The sequence below is a fragment of the Panulirus ornatus genome, chromosome 45 (assembly GCF_036320965.1).
Source record: "Panulirus ornatus isolate Po-2019 chromosome 45, ASM3632096v1, whole genome shotgun sequence".
NCBI classification, from domain to species: domain Eukaryota; kingdom Metazoa; phylum Arthropoda; class Malacostraca; order Decapoda; family Palinuridae; genus Panulirus; species Panulirus ornatus.
This window is the reverse complement of record NC_092268.1, coordinates 3,602,001-3,620,041: the sequence shown is the minus strand read 5'-3', so window position 1 is coordinate 3,620,041 and position 18,041 is coordinate 3,602,001. Positions and strand designations below refer to the sequence as shown.

The 18,041-nt window shown below is 36.0% G+C and overlaps 1 protein-coding gene across 2 annotated transcripts in view; it reads right to left on the bottom strand.

Moving 5' to 3' along the window:
* Tbc1d8-9 (TBC1 domain family member 8/9) overlaps window positions 1–18,041 on the bottom strand; it is a 35,209-nt gene that overhangs the window by 16,949 nt on the left and 219 nt on the right. For both annotated transcript variants that reach the window (XM_071687982.1, XM_071687983.1), the window contains exons 2-17: window positions 16,898–17,070; window positions 16,173–16,349; window positions 15,940–16,036; window positions 14,700–14,886; window positions 12,898–12,974; window positions 11,698–11,751; window positions 11,062–11,145; window positions 10,605–10,725; window positions 9,561–9,778; window positions 7,893–7,993; window positions 7,011–7,123; window positions 5,422–5,578; window positions 3,992–4,195; window positions 2,102–2,360; window positions 1,181–1,296; window positions 751–878 (exon numbers count right to left, since the gene is read on the bottom strand). In XM_071687982.1, coding sequence (XP_071544083.1) covers window positions 751–878; window positions 1,181–1,296; window positions 2,102–2,360; window positions 3,992–4,195; window positions 5,422–5,578; window positions 7,011–7,123; window positions 7,893–7,993; window positions 9,561–9,778; window positions 10,605–10,725; window positions 11,062–11,145; window positions 11,698–11,751; window positions 12,898–12,974; window positions 14,700–14,886; window positions 15,940–16,036; window positions 16,173–16,349; window positions 16,898–17,070 — 2,266 coding nt within the window. The remainder of the gene's footprint in view (window positions 1–750; window positions 879–1,180; window positions 1,297–2,101; window positions 2,361–3,991; window positions 4,196–5,421; window positions 5,579–7,010; window positions 7,124–7,892; window positions 7,994–9,560; window positions 9,779–10,604; window positions 10,726–11,061; window positions 11,146–11,697; window positions 11,752–12,897; window positions 12,975–14,699; window positions 14,887–15,939; window positions 16,037–16,172; window positions 16,350–16,897; window positions 17,071–18,041) is intronic.

Here is an 18,041-nt window from a genome sequence, read left to right as displayed (position 1 = left end):
CCTGAATGGTGGCAAAGATTCTCATATATGAGGAATATGTTTTCCTCTAAGCATGATGCCATTCCACATACACCTAGAGTACATAATTTTTGTTTTTTACCAGGTGTGATTCCACATATCCCATATGTATCATTTGCATACTTTTACATCTATGTATTTTTTTTTAGATTTTATACACATACACATACACTATACATAAATAAATGAAAAATAATTTAGTTTTCACTCAAAACATAAACAATAACACGAGATTTTATTTAAATGAGTATAATGGTTGTTGCATATATCTAGCTTCCTGCAACGATGATGCAGTTAAACTTTCTTTGATGGTTTATGGGTGACTGTAATGAATATTTCTAGTTGCATCCCTAGGTTACAGGTCACATCTATGGATAAGATGTGGAACATCACATCAGCTTGGAATCTAAATGAGGACATGGAGGTTTAGAATAGTGTGTTGTGTTAAGCCACATTCGTGGCTCACCACAGCACACTACTTCTTGTCATAAGTGTGATTCCTCTTAATGAAAGGGTTAAGAAACTGATAAAAAGAAACCTGTATCAAGCCACAATATCAATACTTTACAGTCTTCTTCATTTATCAACAAGACCTACTCAGTCCTTTTTACTTAAATAAGATATCCCTACGTTGCACTTTTCATATACATGGTATCCCTATTTTGGATGTCCCTATCCCAACAATACATGGTGTATGTTAACATGTTTTCTCAAAGCATTTGATATCCTCACCTCAGGAGATTCTGACTGCTTGTCTTCACAGATGCTCGACTTACGTTTGCCGTAACGACACTTGGGGGTAGTTATGGATGCAAGATAGTCAGCAAGAACCATCATGGCTTCCCCCTCATCACCACAATCTAATAAGAAAACAGAAACAAGACTTTGAGGCTGAGGATCTCTTTCCTAAACTTTAAGCTAGAAAAGCCATTCTCTCCATTAAGTCCACAGAATGTATATTTCTCCTTAACACTCAATCTATTATCTTAAAATCTTCCTTAATACTCAATCTATTATCTTACAATCCTGAAAAATTTGTAAATACACTTTAATTATACTAATGAAATTTCCATCTATAAAATTCGTTTTACATCAATCAAACTTTGATCCCTAAAATCTTTTCCATTATTAAAATCATGAGGGGGAATGACTGTTAACTTACTTTCTAATGTTTCCTTGTTGGCATCAAGTATAGCTAATGCAACCATAAACACTACCCGAGCACCATCATAGAAGAAACAATCTACAACATGCACTGCAGCTTCAAATGTCATCACACTGTAAGGAAAAAATCGAGATATATTAATAATTCTCAAAATCAGTAAATCAATTAAAGCTGTATGAAAAATTTCTTGAACTCAAAGTAAACTGGTAAACACAAATGTAAAAGCTATATGTCTTCTCCCAGTATTGTGAAAGGATTTCTTGGAAAAATAAGTGCACAGTGAATCTGTGCAAATCAGCATCAGTACATAAATGGAAAAAATTAGGTTAGGTTGCTAAATTCTCCTAAAGTCTGTCTTTTCTCACTTCCATCATGAAAAAAATGTGTAGTGAATCACTTCTGTAAATAAAGCTTACACATGATGAAGTACCAATTATCTGAGTCAATTAGCAAAGAAACCCCCACTGAGTTTTCCAATGAATCTATTATCCTGGGGACAATGTGCATACAATCAGGACTGTGTGGGCAGAAGCATGGAATGCACTCCTTAGAGATGGGAGAATTGTAATAATGGGGAATTTATAAGGAAAACGACTGGGATAGTCTAGATTTTTGCTGAGACAGCGAATCCTGAAGACACAAGAAACAGACAAGTTTATGGTTGATTAAAAAGTGTATAAGAAACCATGAAAATATAATGAGAGCCAATGTTTATCTTAGAATGAGAGGAAATGGGAAAAAAATGAGAAAGAAGATGCCTACCCAAAACAGTGAAGGGAAGGACAGGGATGGGATAAAATCCACACCTAAATCCGATGAGAAATCAAGATAGATATGATAATCAGTAATCAATTCAAATGTGTGTGAAGATATGGAACAGACATTGAAAGAGATATAAGCCTTAAAAATAAGACTTACCTGAGAAATAGAGTGAGGAACCACGACAAGGAGATGAGGGAGATGATGCCCAACTCTGACAGTTTGGTGTGTAGACCAGGCATATGATCCAAAATAAGGTCTTCTAGTACACCCTGATCCACAAGCGCTCCAACAATTCTAGTGTTGTAGTAGTCAGGGAGAAGTCTTTCACTCAAAGCTGCCAGGAGCCAGAAGGATTCCTCCTCATTACAATATACGAGGAGAACTGATGCTACAATGTTCATGGCTTGGCAATAACCTAATGGGAGAAGAATCACAATACATGAACTTAACACAACTGAATTAAACATTCATAAATGATCTATCCAATTATCAACTATATCATTTCATATATATCAAGGGTGTAAAGCATGTGTACGAGTAGGAAAAGTGGAGAGTAAAGCAAAGTCTGCAGTATGGATGTGTGACGTCACCATCATCGTTTAATTTGTTTATGGATGGGATGGTGAGAGAGGTAAAGACAAGTCTTGGAAAGATGGGTAAATATACAATCTGCAGGGGATGAGGAGGCCTGGGAACTGAGTCAGTAGTTGTTTGTTGATGGCAGATTCAAGGGAGAAACTACAGAAGCTCGCGATTAAGTTTGGAAGAGTGTATGAGTGGAGGAAGTTTAGGGGAAACTGGATAAAAGCAAGGTTATTGCATTCAAGGTAGGGGTGGATAGGGTTAGATAGGGTGCAAGTATTAATGGAGAGAAATTAGAGAGTGGACATGGTGGCAAATGGAACCATGGACACAGAAGCAAGTCATAGGGTGGATGAGGGCATAAAGGGTCTGGGATCATTAAAGAATGTGTGGAAAGAGAGGTCATTAGGTGGGATGGCAAAAATGGGTATGTCTGAGGGTATAGTGGTTTCAACAATGTTATATGGATGCTAGGCAATGAGCTATGGATGAGGATGTGCAGAGCAGTGTGGATGATTGGAAATATATTTGAGAACAATATGTGGTGTGAGATGGACTGATCAAATAAGTAATAAAAGTGTAAGAGAGAGGTGTGGTAATAAAGAATGTGAAAGAGAGCTTATGTCAATGTGCAGAAATGGTTTGGACTAAGGAAAGAATGACTGAGGAGAGGTTGATACGTGTTAGAAGTAGAGGGAACAAGGAGAAGGAGAGACCACATTAGAGATGGAAGGATGGAATGAAAACACTTTTCATTTTGAGTGATCACTGTCTGAACATGTGGGAGGGTGATAGGTGTGCATGTGACACGGGATGTGGGAGAATGAGCATTGCCTACATATTCCCTGAATCTTGTAGGAGGCAACTAAGAGGGGTGGGAGCGGGTGGCTGAAAGTCCTCTCTTCCTGTATTACTTTCAAAATGAAGGAACAGAGAAAGTAGCCAAAGTAATGAATGTATGTGATTATTAATCTGAGCTATGCAATTAGACTTAGTTGTATAATTTTGGCTGATTGTGAAACAAATAACTGCCTATGCAATGAGAATGGATAAAAGAAAAGGCTAAACTATTAGTTTTAAGCCAAATTTCTGTTTTGGGCTAGCAACTCAAACATTTACAAGTCTAGCCAGCTCATCAAGAGTGAAACTGACTTGCAAGCTCAATGGTAATCAGTATCTATCTGTATTATCCAACATATATTTCCAGATAATAAAAAATGAAATAATTTAGAAAGTTTCCAGAGCATCCATTTCTTATGGAAGGGCGATCATTTTAAGACAGAAAATGTACACAGCATGCCACCCATATATCTCCAGATAATAAAAAATTAAATAATTTAGAAAGTTTCCAGAGCATCCATTTCTTATGGAAGGGCGATCATTTTAAGACAGAAAATGTACACAGCATGCCACCCACTATTCCTGGATAAACTTCAAAACACTAAATAAAAACCTGTGACTAACCAATGGCAGGGTTCCTCCAAGCATAAGCACAGAGAACACGTCTCAGAGCTGATATTCCCATCTCACTTTGGAACGCAGGATGTTCTGGGAGGGACCGATGTAAATCTCTCTCAATCTCATCATTTGCAGGACCTCCACGTTTTAATCCAGCAATGACTGCTTGCTCATAGTAGCCAGGGTTTATGGCTTGATCATTTATGGCACCTGTCAGAGGATACTTCTTACTAAATCATTTAAATACAGTTTGTTGTGCTGATTGAACAAGTACAACAATGTATACTGTTTACGTTACAAAACATGCAGTCCTTACAATCATTTCTCTACTTACATACAAGTAACAACTACATATCACAACTATTTTGTTACTTAACACCTATGGCAATCCATCTATCTACAGCTTTACACCTCTTCTGCGCTTAAAGCAGATCTTCCTCGAAATCTTGGCTAACCATCTTCACACCTTCAACTGTCACAATCCAACAACATTCTACAAATGTTATGAAAATAAAAATGCATGCTAGATTTGCAGTTACAGCAATGAAGCAATAATTCCACTGCTGACAAAGAAAAGTGTACACTCATAAGAGATGCCATAGCAACATGTAAGCAAGGGGAAATGGAAAGCTAAAAGTATGGAAATCTGAAACCAAAAAGTATCAGAAATAGAAATATCTGAGTAACAAGTACAAGCTAAACAATATACACCTATAAAAAATCAATACTTAAGAAAACATGAAAAGAATGATAAGAAAATATGATAAAAAATGCCTTACTAAATGTAAAATTTCAGGGAAATGGCAGTCAAACACTTTCCTCTTTTGTAACACTACTTGGATGAGAAGAGGAGCAACCCAGTATGATTTTTACATGCTTGAATAATGAAAATAATGCTACTAAATGCAGATATAAACTAAAAAAGTTCTCTGCTAAATAAGAAAAGTTTAGGAATAAATCAAAGTGTTTGTAAGGTTTTCTTTCCTGAATTAGCTTTGATAATAAACACTTTATTCAATTCATTAGAAAGGTGATACGCTTTTTTTAGTACTGAAGCATTAAAGGGTTCCTCTGACAATGGAGCCATTTACAAAGTTCTGGTACCTACTTTGATGACAATGAAATGTGACAATAGAAGATTTAAGGGAGCTTGGAAGCATATATAACATTTTTCAAAAACCATTATTCTTGGAGTGCAAAAGCATCATTTAATGTTCTACTTAAAATCTGCTCATTTGTATAAAAAATCAAATTTCATAATCTAAAGCTTTAATGCAACAACAAATATCCATATAAAGTGGTTCCTCCATATTTTGTGCAATCTTGGGAAGGCATATGATCATTTTGTTCAAAAAAGAACTACTGCGACAAATTGCACTGCAAAACGCAAAATGTAAGACGTTAGCAAACAAGTCATTGTCTTATCATATACTAACCTGAAAATATCATCCACACTTCTCTCCTGACAGTATCTGGCAGTCCTTCTAAGACTAAACGAAGAGTTTCTATTGTACGGTACATGGTGACTCCTCGTCCATACTCACTCCAATGTCGCTCCCAAAGGAATTCTTTTCTTTGTTCATGTTCTTCTTCCTGGTTACAAAGCACAGCTATGAGAAATAGACTTTGAAAATGTTCTTGGACCTGTCAGACAAAAATATTCAGCAAAACAAACAATCTACATCAATTAACAGTACACATAGAATTCTTGCATTCATATTTACTAACAATAAGCAAACAACACTTGTAAATAATTTCTAACTAGATTATTCACTTGAATATTGGACATGTCCAAAGAAGCCTTGTATAACAATCTTTCTGGTTACCTATTTCACTTGGAATTTAAAGATTCATCTGTAAATTCAAAACATCCAGCGGAGAATTTTTTTGCTTTGGGTTTGCCTGAACAAAAGATGTAATCAGCCTCATCTTGGATTATTGACCCTTTTTTGTGTTATCACCACATGAAACGTTGTTGGTGAGAAAGCTATCACCTATGGCTTTATCTTTTCCAACATTCTTTGAATTCATATTTGTGCTCAAGTGGAGTTTGAAGTCCAGTTCCTCAAGAGGATGGGAGGATTCAAGCTGCACTCCTGACAGTAGGGATAAATTGACGAGGACAGCTAAAGTAGCCAATTATCGTAACAGAACATATTAAGAGATCATTGCAAGTCATCTTAATGATATTTGAGGAAGATTCAATACCTTCGGCACTGTCACCGAGTCAAACAATGTTTTACATTTCCCACCACTCTCTAAATTTGTTTTGTTCTCTGACATGGTAATTAAGCTTTATATGTCAGCAGCACCATCATACAAAAGCCAATATTCTGATTAAATCAGGAAAAAATCCTCAAAGCTCAGTTACCCAAAAAGATGTAAGACAGATACATGTAGTGTGTGCTCATTTAAGCTACCATGCAGTTTAAACCCTTTACTGCTCCATCCATCATATGATCCACATGGAGACTGGCTCTTATGATTCCCTGTGTCAAAACTATGTTCTTAAAATGCTATGATAATTGCACACATGAATGGAAATATCTGCTGCAGTAGAGGGGTTAAATAAACAAGATTTTGAGGGTATCAGATGAAAATGATGAGGGTGATAATGATAGCCAAATATCATATTTGAACATACCAAGAGACCATACATAGCATTTCTGAACATGTTATCTGAAAAAAAATAAATCCCTAAGCATAGAGAGTCAAGTTGGAGGATCAACCACTGGGGTTGCTTGGTACACCCTCATTTAAGTGGCAGCCTCAGTTTTGAGCAAAGGTCTACATGTTTATGACTTTACTAGTTTCAAATTGTTGTGGCTGTCAAAATGGCTCCTAATTTTTCCAACACCTAAAATTCTGCTAATTTCATTAGCCCTAAGGAAGATATTATGAAGTATGGGAATATTAGCATGAAAGGAGGTTCCAAATGAAGACAGAAAAAGAGATGATGACATTAATGAAGTCTTGCACATCATCCTGCTGTACACTGGGAAAGTCTTCTAACATTAACACTAACTTCCACATCCTCCTCAAGCCCAGTGCAGAGGGCTCTTAAGGGCACTGTTGTGGTTTCAGCTTCTGGAGTTTCTGTAGCAAGTGACCAGGTGTTGTCTGATGCACTGCCTATACCTGAAAAGAATGAATTGTGTTTAAAATATTTGATATTTTTTTGCAGTTTAAAGAAAAATGATAAATGCTTTTACTGGCTAGGATATGCATACAGGGACAAATTATGCTACAATGCAATTATATACTAAAGAAGCATTCCAGTGGTCTATTCATCTATCTACATTCTATAGAAGCTTTTCCCTGTTACACTCATGAGAACCCATTCTGAATATCCTTATAATAACATAATCTCTGGAAAGTTCACTAAAATAACCCTTATCCTTTTATCTACCTCTCTATCTATCCGTATCTCTGACACCTATTCCCAAATGGAACTTCCTCAAGGGGGTGGCCACAGCAACAGTCTCCATAGCTAGTGTCCAAACTCCAGTGCTACCTCTTCGCCTTTAGTGCCTCACCCTTAACAGGTCACTGGCATAGGGCAATTCTAGCATAGTGTTTGCACAGGCTCATACCTAATGTTTCAGTGACTACTTCTACCTGGTGCTCCTGCCTAATGTTCCTGCCTGTTACTTCTATCTAATGCTTCTACCTAATGCTCATGCCTACCAAAACCTTCCCATTTCAATTCAGATCTTAAACACGTCATTTCTCGACCCTGTTCTCAGCATTTTCCATTTCCAAAAGTGGTAACTTGCCTAAGAAAGTTGATCAATTAAGTATCATTAAGCAATGGTAAAATATGTATTTAAGAGTTCCTTATCCTATAGGCATCATTCATCCAGAAACTTTAAGGTGACATGCATTAAGAAATTAAGCATGAACTTACTTAAGCTACTGAGGCTGATGTCTTCACTCTTATCATCGCAGACAGAGTTGGAGCGGCTGCCATACCTGGCATTACCAAGGACCATGTTGTCTGGGAGAGTGCTGATGGCGAGACAATTTTCCTGATACTTATCTACTTATGGTTAGGAAGGGTACTTCACCTCCAGAGTAGAAGTACTTTTTCACAAAGCAAACTGAATAATAATTCTATCAAAATCAATTTTTGTATCATTCAAACTTTCTTCTATTTATGGCAGGGTGATCAATTCTAAGTCATCTCTAAATATCTGTGAGAGCCAAATACCTTATAATCTATGCCTATCTATCAACAGCATCATGTTTCCTGCCAAAGTATCCCTCTATCATTCTTCAGCCTCACCTTTGATCTTCCCTTATGCTTGGCATAATTCCAATATTTTACCAAATATCTATTAATCTATATAACATCCCCTTCTTGGTTAACAATACCCTCATCATCTAACCTATGGTTTTCCTATGTGCATACTAATAACCGTCTCAAACATGAATCATTAACTTCTCTACGTATATCTACTATCGTGCTATAACTTCCTACCAGAACCTTCGTCTATAGGGCACCAATAGTGCCCAGAAAACTAGACAAAGGGATTAAAGGTCAAGAAGTGATGTGATATGTGTTAGTGGGGTTAGTTCAGGGTCACTGCAGTGTAGGTGCTCAGTGTCTTCTGTGCAAAAGTTGCTGGGGATGGTGGTTGCATGACAGTGAAAATGTGATTTGTCAATGTTGTGTCTATTGGGGGAAGGTGTACCTGAGAGTAAAGGTTGATGAAGTATGAGGTGGGGTAAATCTTTTTTTTTTTAGCCTGGGGGATGGTGGTTGGCTGGTTGTCTGTCTACCTTAATCAACTCCACTGTTAATGCCATTGGATGGATTCGGTACATACAACCCTTAAAATCACTCATGCACAACCTTCATACTGTCACTTTGCACACTAAAATGATTCTTCATGTGACACCACCACCAGCATTCATACTACCTCCGTATTCAGAATGTTTCTATAGTATCTCATTATTTCTACTGTATCTTCAGTCTATATATCCTTTATGTACTTTCTTTTGTAGCACTAATAATTTTCTTGACTAATGCATTTGCCACAGGTTCTACATGGGATTGACATACTAAAAGAATTCTATCCATGAGCTTTTAACACCAGATATCCTTCTCACATCTTCACTCTGTCCTTTTTCCTATTTTGAACTATACTATACATAATGTCCATTTCTACTCTTCCTAAATTAACTTGGACCCTTTATGCAAGCTTCTTGCACACTCTTCCTAAAATTTTTTCCTAAACACCAGAGCTTTATGAGCACCTCTGATTTTTGTTGCTTCTGTGACTCTACTTTCAAATTCAACCTTCCTACTACTATTCCCACTGAGCTTAACTGTTGTCTTATATTTCCTAACCTACGTCTTTTTTAAACTACCTTAGTCCCTTTTTCCTCTCTTAACTCTCCAAGGCATATTTCTAAGCTTATTATACTTAACTGGCCATTTCTCTGCAAATCCTGCCTAAGTCATAAACAGTTTTTTTTTGAGTCTTTCACTGTAAATAAGCGATAAAGTTGGAAAATAAAAGCCATAATTCATCATAAATATTTCTAATGGTAATAATAAATGTGCACTTACTTCTTTGTGGGTATACTCTTCCCTAACATCTCTGATAGCTTATTGATGACAAAATCCCGATCCCCTACATCAATGAAGAGGAGTGTGTTCGAAGAGCTTGCCTGTGTAGTGCAGATGAAAAGAGCATTCTTCACCATAATGTTGCCCTTAACACTGTCAACACGCTCCACACTCTGAACATCTCGTAGTGGACACACAACACTTACAAGGTTGGTAATCTAAATGGAAATAAATGCTTTAGGAAAAGTTCAACCTCTAAACATAATAAACTTTTTTCAGCTTAAGTCTAAATTCTTTCTTTTAAAGATCTCTCAATTCAAATCTTCTTTATAACTTCCAAGTTAAACATGAACTTGGGATTAAAGAAATACTTTGTTTCAACATGAATGAAGATTATCCCCAGCTGTATGGTTCCCAGCATACAGTTTTTTGTATATACAGTGTTCAAGAAATTTTTTTTTTTTTTTTAAAAACAATCACTCTGACAAGTGCTCATGTTCAGCAAAGAGTTAATCAAGAGGAACACTGACAACATTAAAAGACCAACAGAGGAATCAGCTTTTCTGCTCAATGTGATGTTATCATTACCAGCCAATCACCCACCACCACCCTTTAGTGCTCGACACTCATTGTATATCATCAACTAATGCTAAAAACTAGAGTTTGTGCTGATGAGTATCATTTATCTACATAATGTCTAAATGGTTTTATATGCATTAAATGTACATCTTTTGGATGCTTTTACTTTTCTAAAATGTCCAAAATTGGGAATACCAAGTCTGACAGAGGGAGATGAAATGTAAAACCCCTCTTACCATGGAAACTTATCTTCATTTCAACACTTTTGCTATAAAAGATCAGTACTGGGAATGCATTACTGGTTTATGGAGTTGGAAGCAATGCTGAATATTGTGATACATGAGAATTTGCTTGTATTCTCATAAAAGAGGAGAGACAGTAACAACTACAATACGGGTTCTTAGCTGACACCTCAAGTTACTGAATATAAAGGTCAATCGATTAACAGTAAAAAACAACTATTACCTTGCTGTCAAAACAGATATAGTTGAGAGAGATGAAAAGTGTGCCACTAATATAAGCCTTTTTGTATGGGGCCCACATAGAACAGGTTGTTGAACCATCCAGCTTCTCACTCAGGGGTAATCTGAGAAGAGATATATGGGTAATAAGTAGAAAAAAGTGATTCATAAAATAATTAATGGTGTCTTAAGGATGTACAGAAATATGTTTATACAAGCACATCTAAAAGAAGAGACAAAGAACAACAGTTTGTTGCAATGCCAAGAAAGAATTAATAAATAATTAAGTAGAATCATTACGAGTTTTTACTAATGGGGGCAGAGGTAAAACAACATCCCTCATATAATTCCTGCATGTCATAAAAGGCAACTGAGAACAACTTAATCTTGCTATGCTACCTCACTATTAAGATGAAAACAAAAGTCTATGGAAAAGACGAAAATAACTGTAAAGAATATACCTAAATTTGCTGCGGTACATGTCTGAATGGGCTCTGGCATCCAGATCACGCTTCAGGAAAGATGGCTTCTTGGGCACTTTCTTGCTGTAATAGATAAAATCATCATCGCGATGATGTTTACCTTCATAATTCAGCTTGAGAGTGAAAAGATACACTGTATAGTATTATGGTTTTCATTTCATAGTGCTGAGCATACATGATCTTTTATCATTTTGGTAATTAATCATCATCAACTGCTATAAACCTAACATTAATGCTTGCAACACCAAGCAAAAAATATTTGTGTTGTATTCATATAACAATCTGTATTATGTTTTGTTTCCTTCCCAACCTTACTGTAAGAGATGCATGCAGATGTTTTGGTTGCTGATCATGATCGTACCATCACATTTATAAAACACTTATTGGCAATACTCAAAACACTCGATGAGGGCTTCTGGAGCACATATTACACCTGCTGATTAGTTGAATGTTTGTGCCCCATAACATCTCTCTGCATTATTCCCATGGATTATGAATACTGCAGTTTATCATTATTCTAAACCTCTATTTAGCATTTTACTGAAAAAAATCAATAACAATCAAATAACCTATCACTGTGTGATATTCTTATTCTACTAGCGCTCTTTAGCTTACCTGACTTTGGTTAGCAAGTCTTTATCTTCTGAGAATTCTTCATCATTTATCAACCTGAAACATTGTGATACAAGGTTAACACACAGCGCTTTCACTTGTACTTTTAATGGTATTACAATATATGTTAAATGTCATAAACGACTAAAACAACCCAGGAAGAAATGAACGAAAAGCATTTTAATGAGAATGAACACATGCAAGCTTTCTTCCAAAAACTGACCTATCCAAAGAGTATCTTCCTGTCCATCCTTTTTAAATTGATCCTTTCAGACACATTCACATGAAACAAAATCTTTCCATATCTGCATGCTGCACACATAAAATCTGTGTACTGTGAATATATATTGTCTATGTAGATCAATGATAGCACTCAAAATCAGTAGAAGGATATGACTAATCAGTTAAACATTAAACCCATTTTCCCTTTTTATGTTTATGATTTTCTGAATTATTATATGAGTTAGGTCAAGACTTAGTGTAGAAAACTATGAAGTAAAAAGATATTGCAATGATTCTAATACTATTGTACATTATTTTTGTAAACCACATAATATGAATTATCATTTTCATGAATTACTTGTAATCCTATTAAATGAAACAGCAGAAAAAATAATGACAGCTTCACCATGATTCTGCGAGTATTAGTGAAGCAGCTATGTTCATCCTGCAACAATCAGAAAGAAACTGAGGCTCCTATGTAAGCTCTGCCCATCCATGTAATTATCACTATTTGTTCATAAATTAGCTACAAGCCTAATGAAGAGAATTGAGCTAAAAAATACATATAGATAATGATACTGTAGTTACCATACAATTTTGCAAGAATAAGTGAAATATCTAAGATCATGTAACAACAACGGTCAGCAGAAAACTGATGCTTCTCTGTACACGATCTGAGCATCCATATAACGTATGAGCCCTACATCATCTTTCATACCAAATCTGGCATTGTAATATTTTTGCAATAATTTCTTGTAATATTTTCATTTTGATGCTACAGTGGCATCCAATAAGAGGGATAGATAGTGATTTATTATGATGCCACACAAGCATCAAATATGTAGTAAAGGTATGGATGTATCATGATGGCACAGTGTTGCCCTACATGCATTAAAGTGTCGATCATTATAATTGAAAAATGAGAGAAAAAACTATAAGTATAAGAACTTAAAAAAAAATCTTTTATACCAAGTCACTTACTGTTTCATGGCCATATTAGCAAGTTGCTCCATCAGTTCATATGTCTCCTTCTTCCTCAGCAACATGGAAAAATAATGCTGTAAAAAAAAATCAACCCATTATTACAAAGTATTATTTTCATATGAAGTCAGCCCATGACTTAAAACCATCATTCTGTACCACATTTGATGTTTCAAAACTTAAGTGGCCATGAAAATTCTCCAACCATTTCAATTAAATTTCAGTTTTCCCAGAAAAGATCAGCTATTTCTTAATTCTTTCAACTTTAAATCTACTGATTCCCACTTAATAAAGAGGGAGTCATGCAACATCTCTTCTAGGCATTACTAGAACAGCATATCACTCTACCATACTAGCTTTTCTCTACGACACATACTCAAGCAATCTTGTTATTTTCCATAGATGTTCACATTGCTTAATCCTATACATATTATTTCCACACATCTCTCTTACCCTTTCATTATTTACTCAATCAAACTACCTTACACCACATATTGTCCTTAAACATTTCATTTCCAATACAGCCACCCTCCTCTGCACAACCCTATCTACAGCTCATGCCTCGCAACCATATAACATTGTTGGAACTACTGTTCCCTCAAACACACATTTTTGCTCTCCAAGATAATGTTCTCTCCTTCCACACATTCTTTATCACTCAATGAACCTTCGTCCCCTCTCTCACACTGTGACTCACTTCCATGTTTCCATTTGCTGCTAAGTCCACTCCTAGATATCTATAACACTTCACTTCCTCCAATTTTTCTCCATTAAAAATTAAATCCCCATCTACTTGTCCCTCAACCCTACTGAATCTAATAACCTTGCTCTTACTCACATTTACTCTTGACTTTCTCCTTTCACACACTTTCCTAAATTCAGTCACCAACTTATGAAGTTTCTCACTCGAATCAGCCACCAGAGCTGTATCATCGGCGAACAACAACTGACTCACTTCCCAGTCCCTCTCATTCCCAACAGACTGCATACTCACCCTTCTCTGCAAAACTCTTGCACTTACCTCCCTAACCAACCTATCCATTAACAAACTAAACAACTAGGGGGACATCACACACCCTTGCCAGGTACCCATTTCATCGACCAAGGTGCCACCAACAACCTTATGCAGTTCCTTAGGATTTTTTTGTGAATACAGTATATAGCAACTTATAGGGCCCTAAGCAAAAGCTAGTCAGTTGGATTCTGTCCACATTGCATCCATGCTTTGGCAAATTTATCTCATATAAGCAATACCTAATTTCACTCTCATCTTAAAAACCAATTATGCTTGATATCACAAGAGTCAGACAATGATGATAATAAATAACTGCTACTAAAAGTGCCTGATTGCAAAAGAGTGTTGCAAAATTACACTGCAGGAAAATGAAAAGCACGTGTAGAAGAATTCTATTGTGCAAAAAAAGGAACGCTCTGGTTACACTAAATGATATTGCTTTTATTTTGGGGCCATTTAGTACAATATAATAGGGGGAAAATGGTTGTGCACAAATGCATCAGAACAATTGCGAGAAGTATTCCATCTTAAGCAACAAAACAGCATATTCATTTATGGTAATCACTGTTTGGGTAATCTTTCTAATGCCTATTCTGTTTATGGAGCCATTCTTACAAAGTCCTAACCTAGCTAAGTAACATCCAGTTTCATGAGGCTTTAATGTATGACAAAGTCTCTTAAGATTGCTTCCTCAAGTCAAAATTAGGTTGCCCAGATTTCTGTAAAACCTGTTTACAAACTGATGGCATATAAATTGCTATTCTCAACCAAGTAACAAAAAAAATACCTCATGGTCCCTGGTTGAAACTCTTATACTGTCCGGAAAGATGAGGGCATTGGTACAGTCAAGCAGCGTCACATTTCTCCACCGCACAATGACACAAGTTTCTTTACCCAGGAGGAAGGAGTAGAAGCAAAGGTAGTTGACACTTAAGTAGAGCCAGCCCTGTCTTGGTAGACGGTTGTGCCAGTAACTGCAAGGAAGGCAAAGGGGTAGCAATAGACTAGTCATAAGCCTTTTGTGTTAGTAAGGAACTTCTGTCAAGCATTTCTTCATTGAATACATGTGTTTAGAGCTGGGATAACGGAATTATTCAACAAATTACCTCTACTTAACAAATCAGCGAAATAACATGCACAGTCACATCAAATGAAAAGGGTAACCTCAAATTAACAAAAATTATAATTCAGTTACTAAGGGCACATAGAATCACTTCATTCAGGAAATATGCAACTTGTCAGGGTCTATTTTCTGGAATGCTGTTTCAAGTCCTCTCCAAAAACCATGGTACAAACCAACTACTGACATAATAAACTAAATCCCACTCAATCTTTGAAATGATAACTAAAAGCTAACAAATCTGCAGTCAACTACCCATTCAAAGCACTAATCATTCTTCAAAATTCCTAGACCTTCCTTGTAGTTGCTATTAGTACGAGTTAAAAAGCCTCTTCTTATGTCACTTAGTCCATTCTTGACAAAAATTTCTATTGCATTTTGTTTCAGTTTTGCACAAAGTTACTATGTCTTAATTATCCCCCTAAAAATTGCTACCACTTTCATGCATGTACATTCATTGGTTAGTCAACTTACATTCCATTCAGCCATACAAAAATTGTATATCTTGCCAAAGGAATTTGCAAGGACTTTGCTTAAACCCAGGTCACAAGAAGTCTACAGGATGGTAAAGGGCAAGTATGCCAAATTCGCTGGGGACACATTTGATACTTTAAATTTTCACAGCTACTGGGTGACATGCTTCATGGATATCTTCTCTAAAATACTCTTGCTATGGATCAGTCCTACACATCTGGCACCTATAGGTTCAACTGTAATGCCTCAAGACAGTCCCTGAAGACGTGAAATTTGAAAATTCTTTCATTAGCAGTCATACAACTGAAACTTTAAAATACCATGTGCATGAGAAATCAAATTTTTGAACAATACAATTCATTTGCAAATAACTAACAAAAGCTAAGAAAATTAATAAGAATATTGGACAAGAATGCTGAGGGATATATCCAACCTGCAGGAGTAGTAATTTACAAGCTTTTCTCCTTCTGGCATATTGAACAACTTCTTGAACTTGAAAGAGATTGCTTTGAATGTTTCTGAATCTGGATCTGAGAAATAAAAATGATAATAAGTGAGATTAACATAAATAAAAGTCTCATCTAAAGTTAATCTTGTGTACCAGAACACCAATATCATTTACAAGTTTCATTATCAACTCATAATTCAACCACCAACTATAATTACCCGGTGTACTATATGGATCTGCAACGATGGAATTGGCAACAAGAGACTCAATTTTGCACCGCACAAAATCGGTGACATCTTCATCCTTGTCAAACGTAGCCAAAATGGACATTAGGTTACGTTCTAACCAAGCCCAGTTCTCATCTATTTCATCCTTCTTCAGAGACACAGCTACAACTAAAACATATAAGGTATCATGAAATTAAGTCTGTGAGTACTCCTCATGAAATTTTACCAAAATTCAGAAAAATTACATTATGATTTTCATCTACCTACACAAATTAACATCAATACTTTATATATCTTCTCCCATCACAGAGCATGATCTTTAGGTTTATGTGCCTGCTTCTCCTCACACTATAATTCATGTAGATTTTTATAGATTCTGCAGTCAAGACACCCATCTCTTTTAGTTTCCCTCATACTGTCATTTCACCTTACCCAATTTCTCTGCCACTAACCTCACTTAGAAATATAATCTTCAGCATTCTATCCACATCCATTTCCTTAGTATGTTCATGTTACTTTAGTATTCCTCCTTGTAAACACTGACCACTCTGTAATATCATTAACTCTTCCTTCATAATACCTGACTTTAATCTTACTTTAGATGGACTTTAAAGAAATAATCAAAGGCCCATATTTCATTACTATACAATGTTTAAAGTTGAACCATATCTACCCACACCACCTAAAAGCTCGCTCTGGTTTTTTATTACTCTTACTATAATATAATTCTGAGGTAGGTGTCTGGTGTAAAATTCGATATGGAGGCGGCTTGGTGTCAAACACTGAGTCAAGCGTTCCCACTAGCAACCCTGTCAGACCTCGCGATGCTGCATTTCCAGATCCCTTTCGCTGCTGCAGGAAGAAGTATGTGTTGGCTACCTCCGTATCCCTATAGGAGGAAAAAAGAAAAATGAATAAAAAACTATAAGATATAATTTTTGGAAAATTTGCCAAAATTCAATTGCCAAGCACAGTAGCGTTAACTTGCTTAAAAAGAACCTAATTAGTTTGAAGTTTTGCGAAGGAAGATTGCAGAGCATGAATAGTAGCTGTGTAGGGAAACCCTATACTACCATTCTGACTTAATACTGAAATATCAAACTACAGTTGGACTTGTTTAACTAGTTGTATTACAGCTAATACTGAGGAAAGGTAGGAATGTATTTCATAATCTTACTTCATTTTTTTCATTTCATAAAATGCTTTGCTATGAAATACTGTCAAACTTTTTAACTGCACGTAGATTTTTTTTCAGTAATGTACATCATATTCAGAAAATACAAAATTAGCGTAAGTCAAACTAACATTTTCCTTGGTATTCATAACCCTCACCACTATCACCTTATTCAACTCTAGAGAACTATAATGCTTATGATCCTTAATCATTATACTCTCAAATAGATTATAATACTCAGGATCCTGATCGCTAATTACCATACTAATGATATAATGCTTAGGATCACGACCCTTAATTGCTAAATTCTTTAATACGATATAATGCTTATAATGATCATACTAATGTGATGGTCAGGATCAGGACCCTTCATTATCATAGTGTGTAGTTACTCTATAACCACAGGTGATCAAGCCTCAGTAACAACCTTTACTCACAACAACAACAACCACAGGAAGCACGTGAACAATGACGTGTACAATATTAATTAGGCGTAGGTAACTGTATTTACTAACAATAGCTGTATATTCTCTATAACTCCCGATATCTGGTCTCATCTTGAGTATAATTCACCGGTAATTAGCATAAGAACAAGGACGCCATAGAATTAGACGACTTAAAAGGCGTATTAACTACTGGTTGGTGAGGAACCACAGTCGGGGCTCCTCCCACCTTCGGTGACGCTG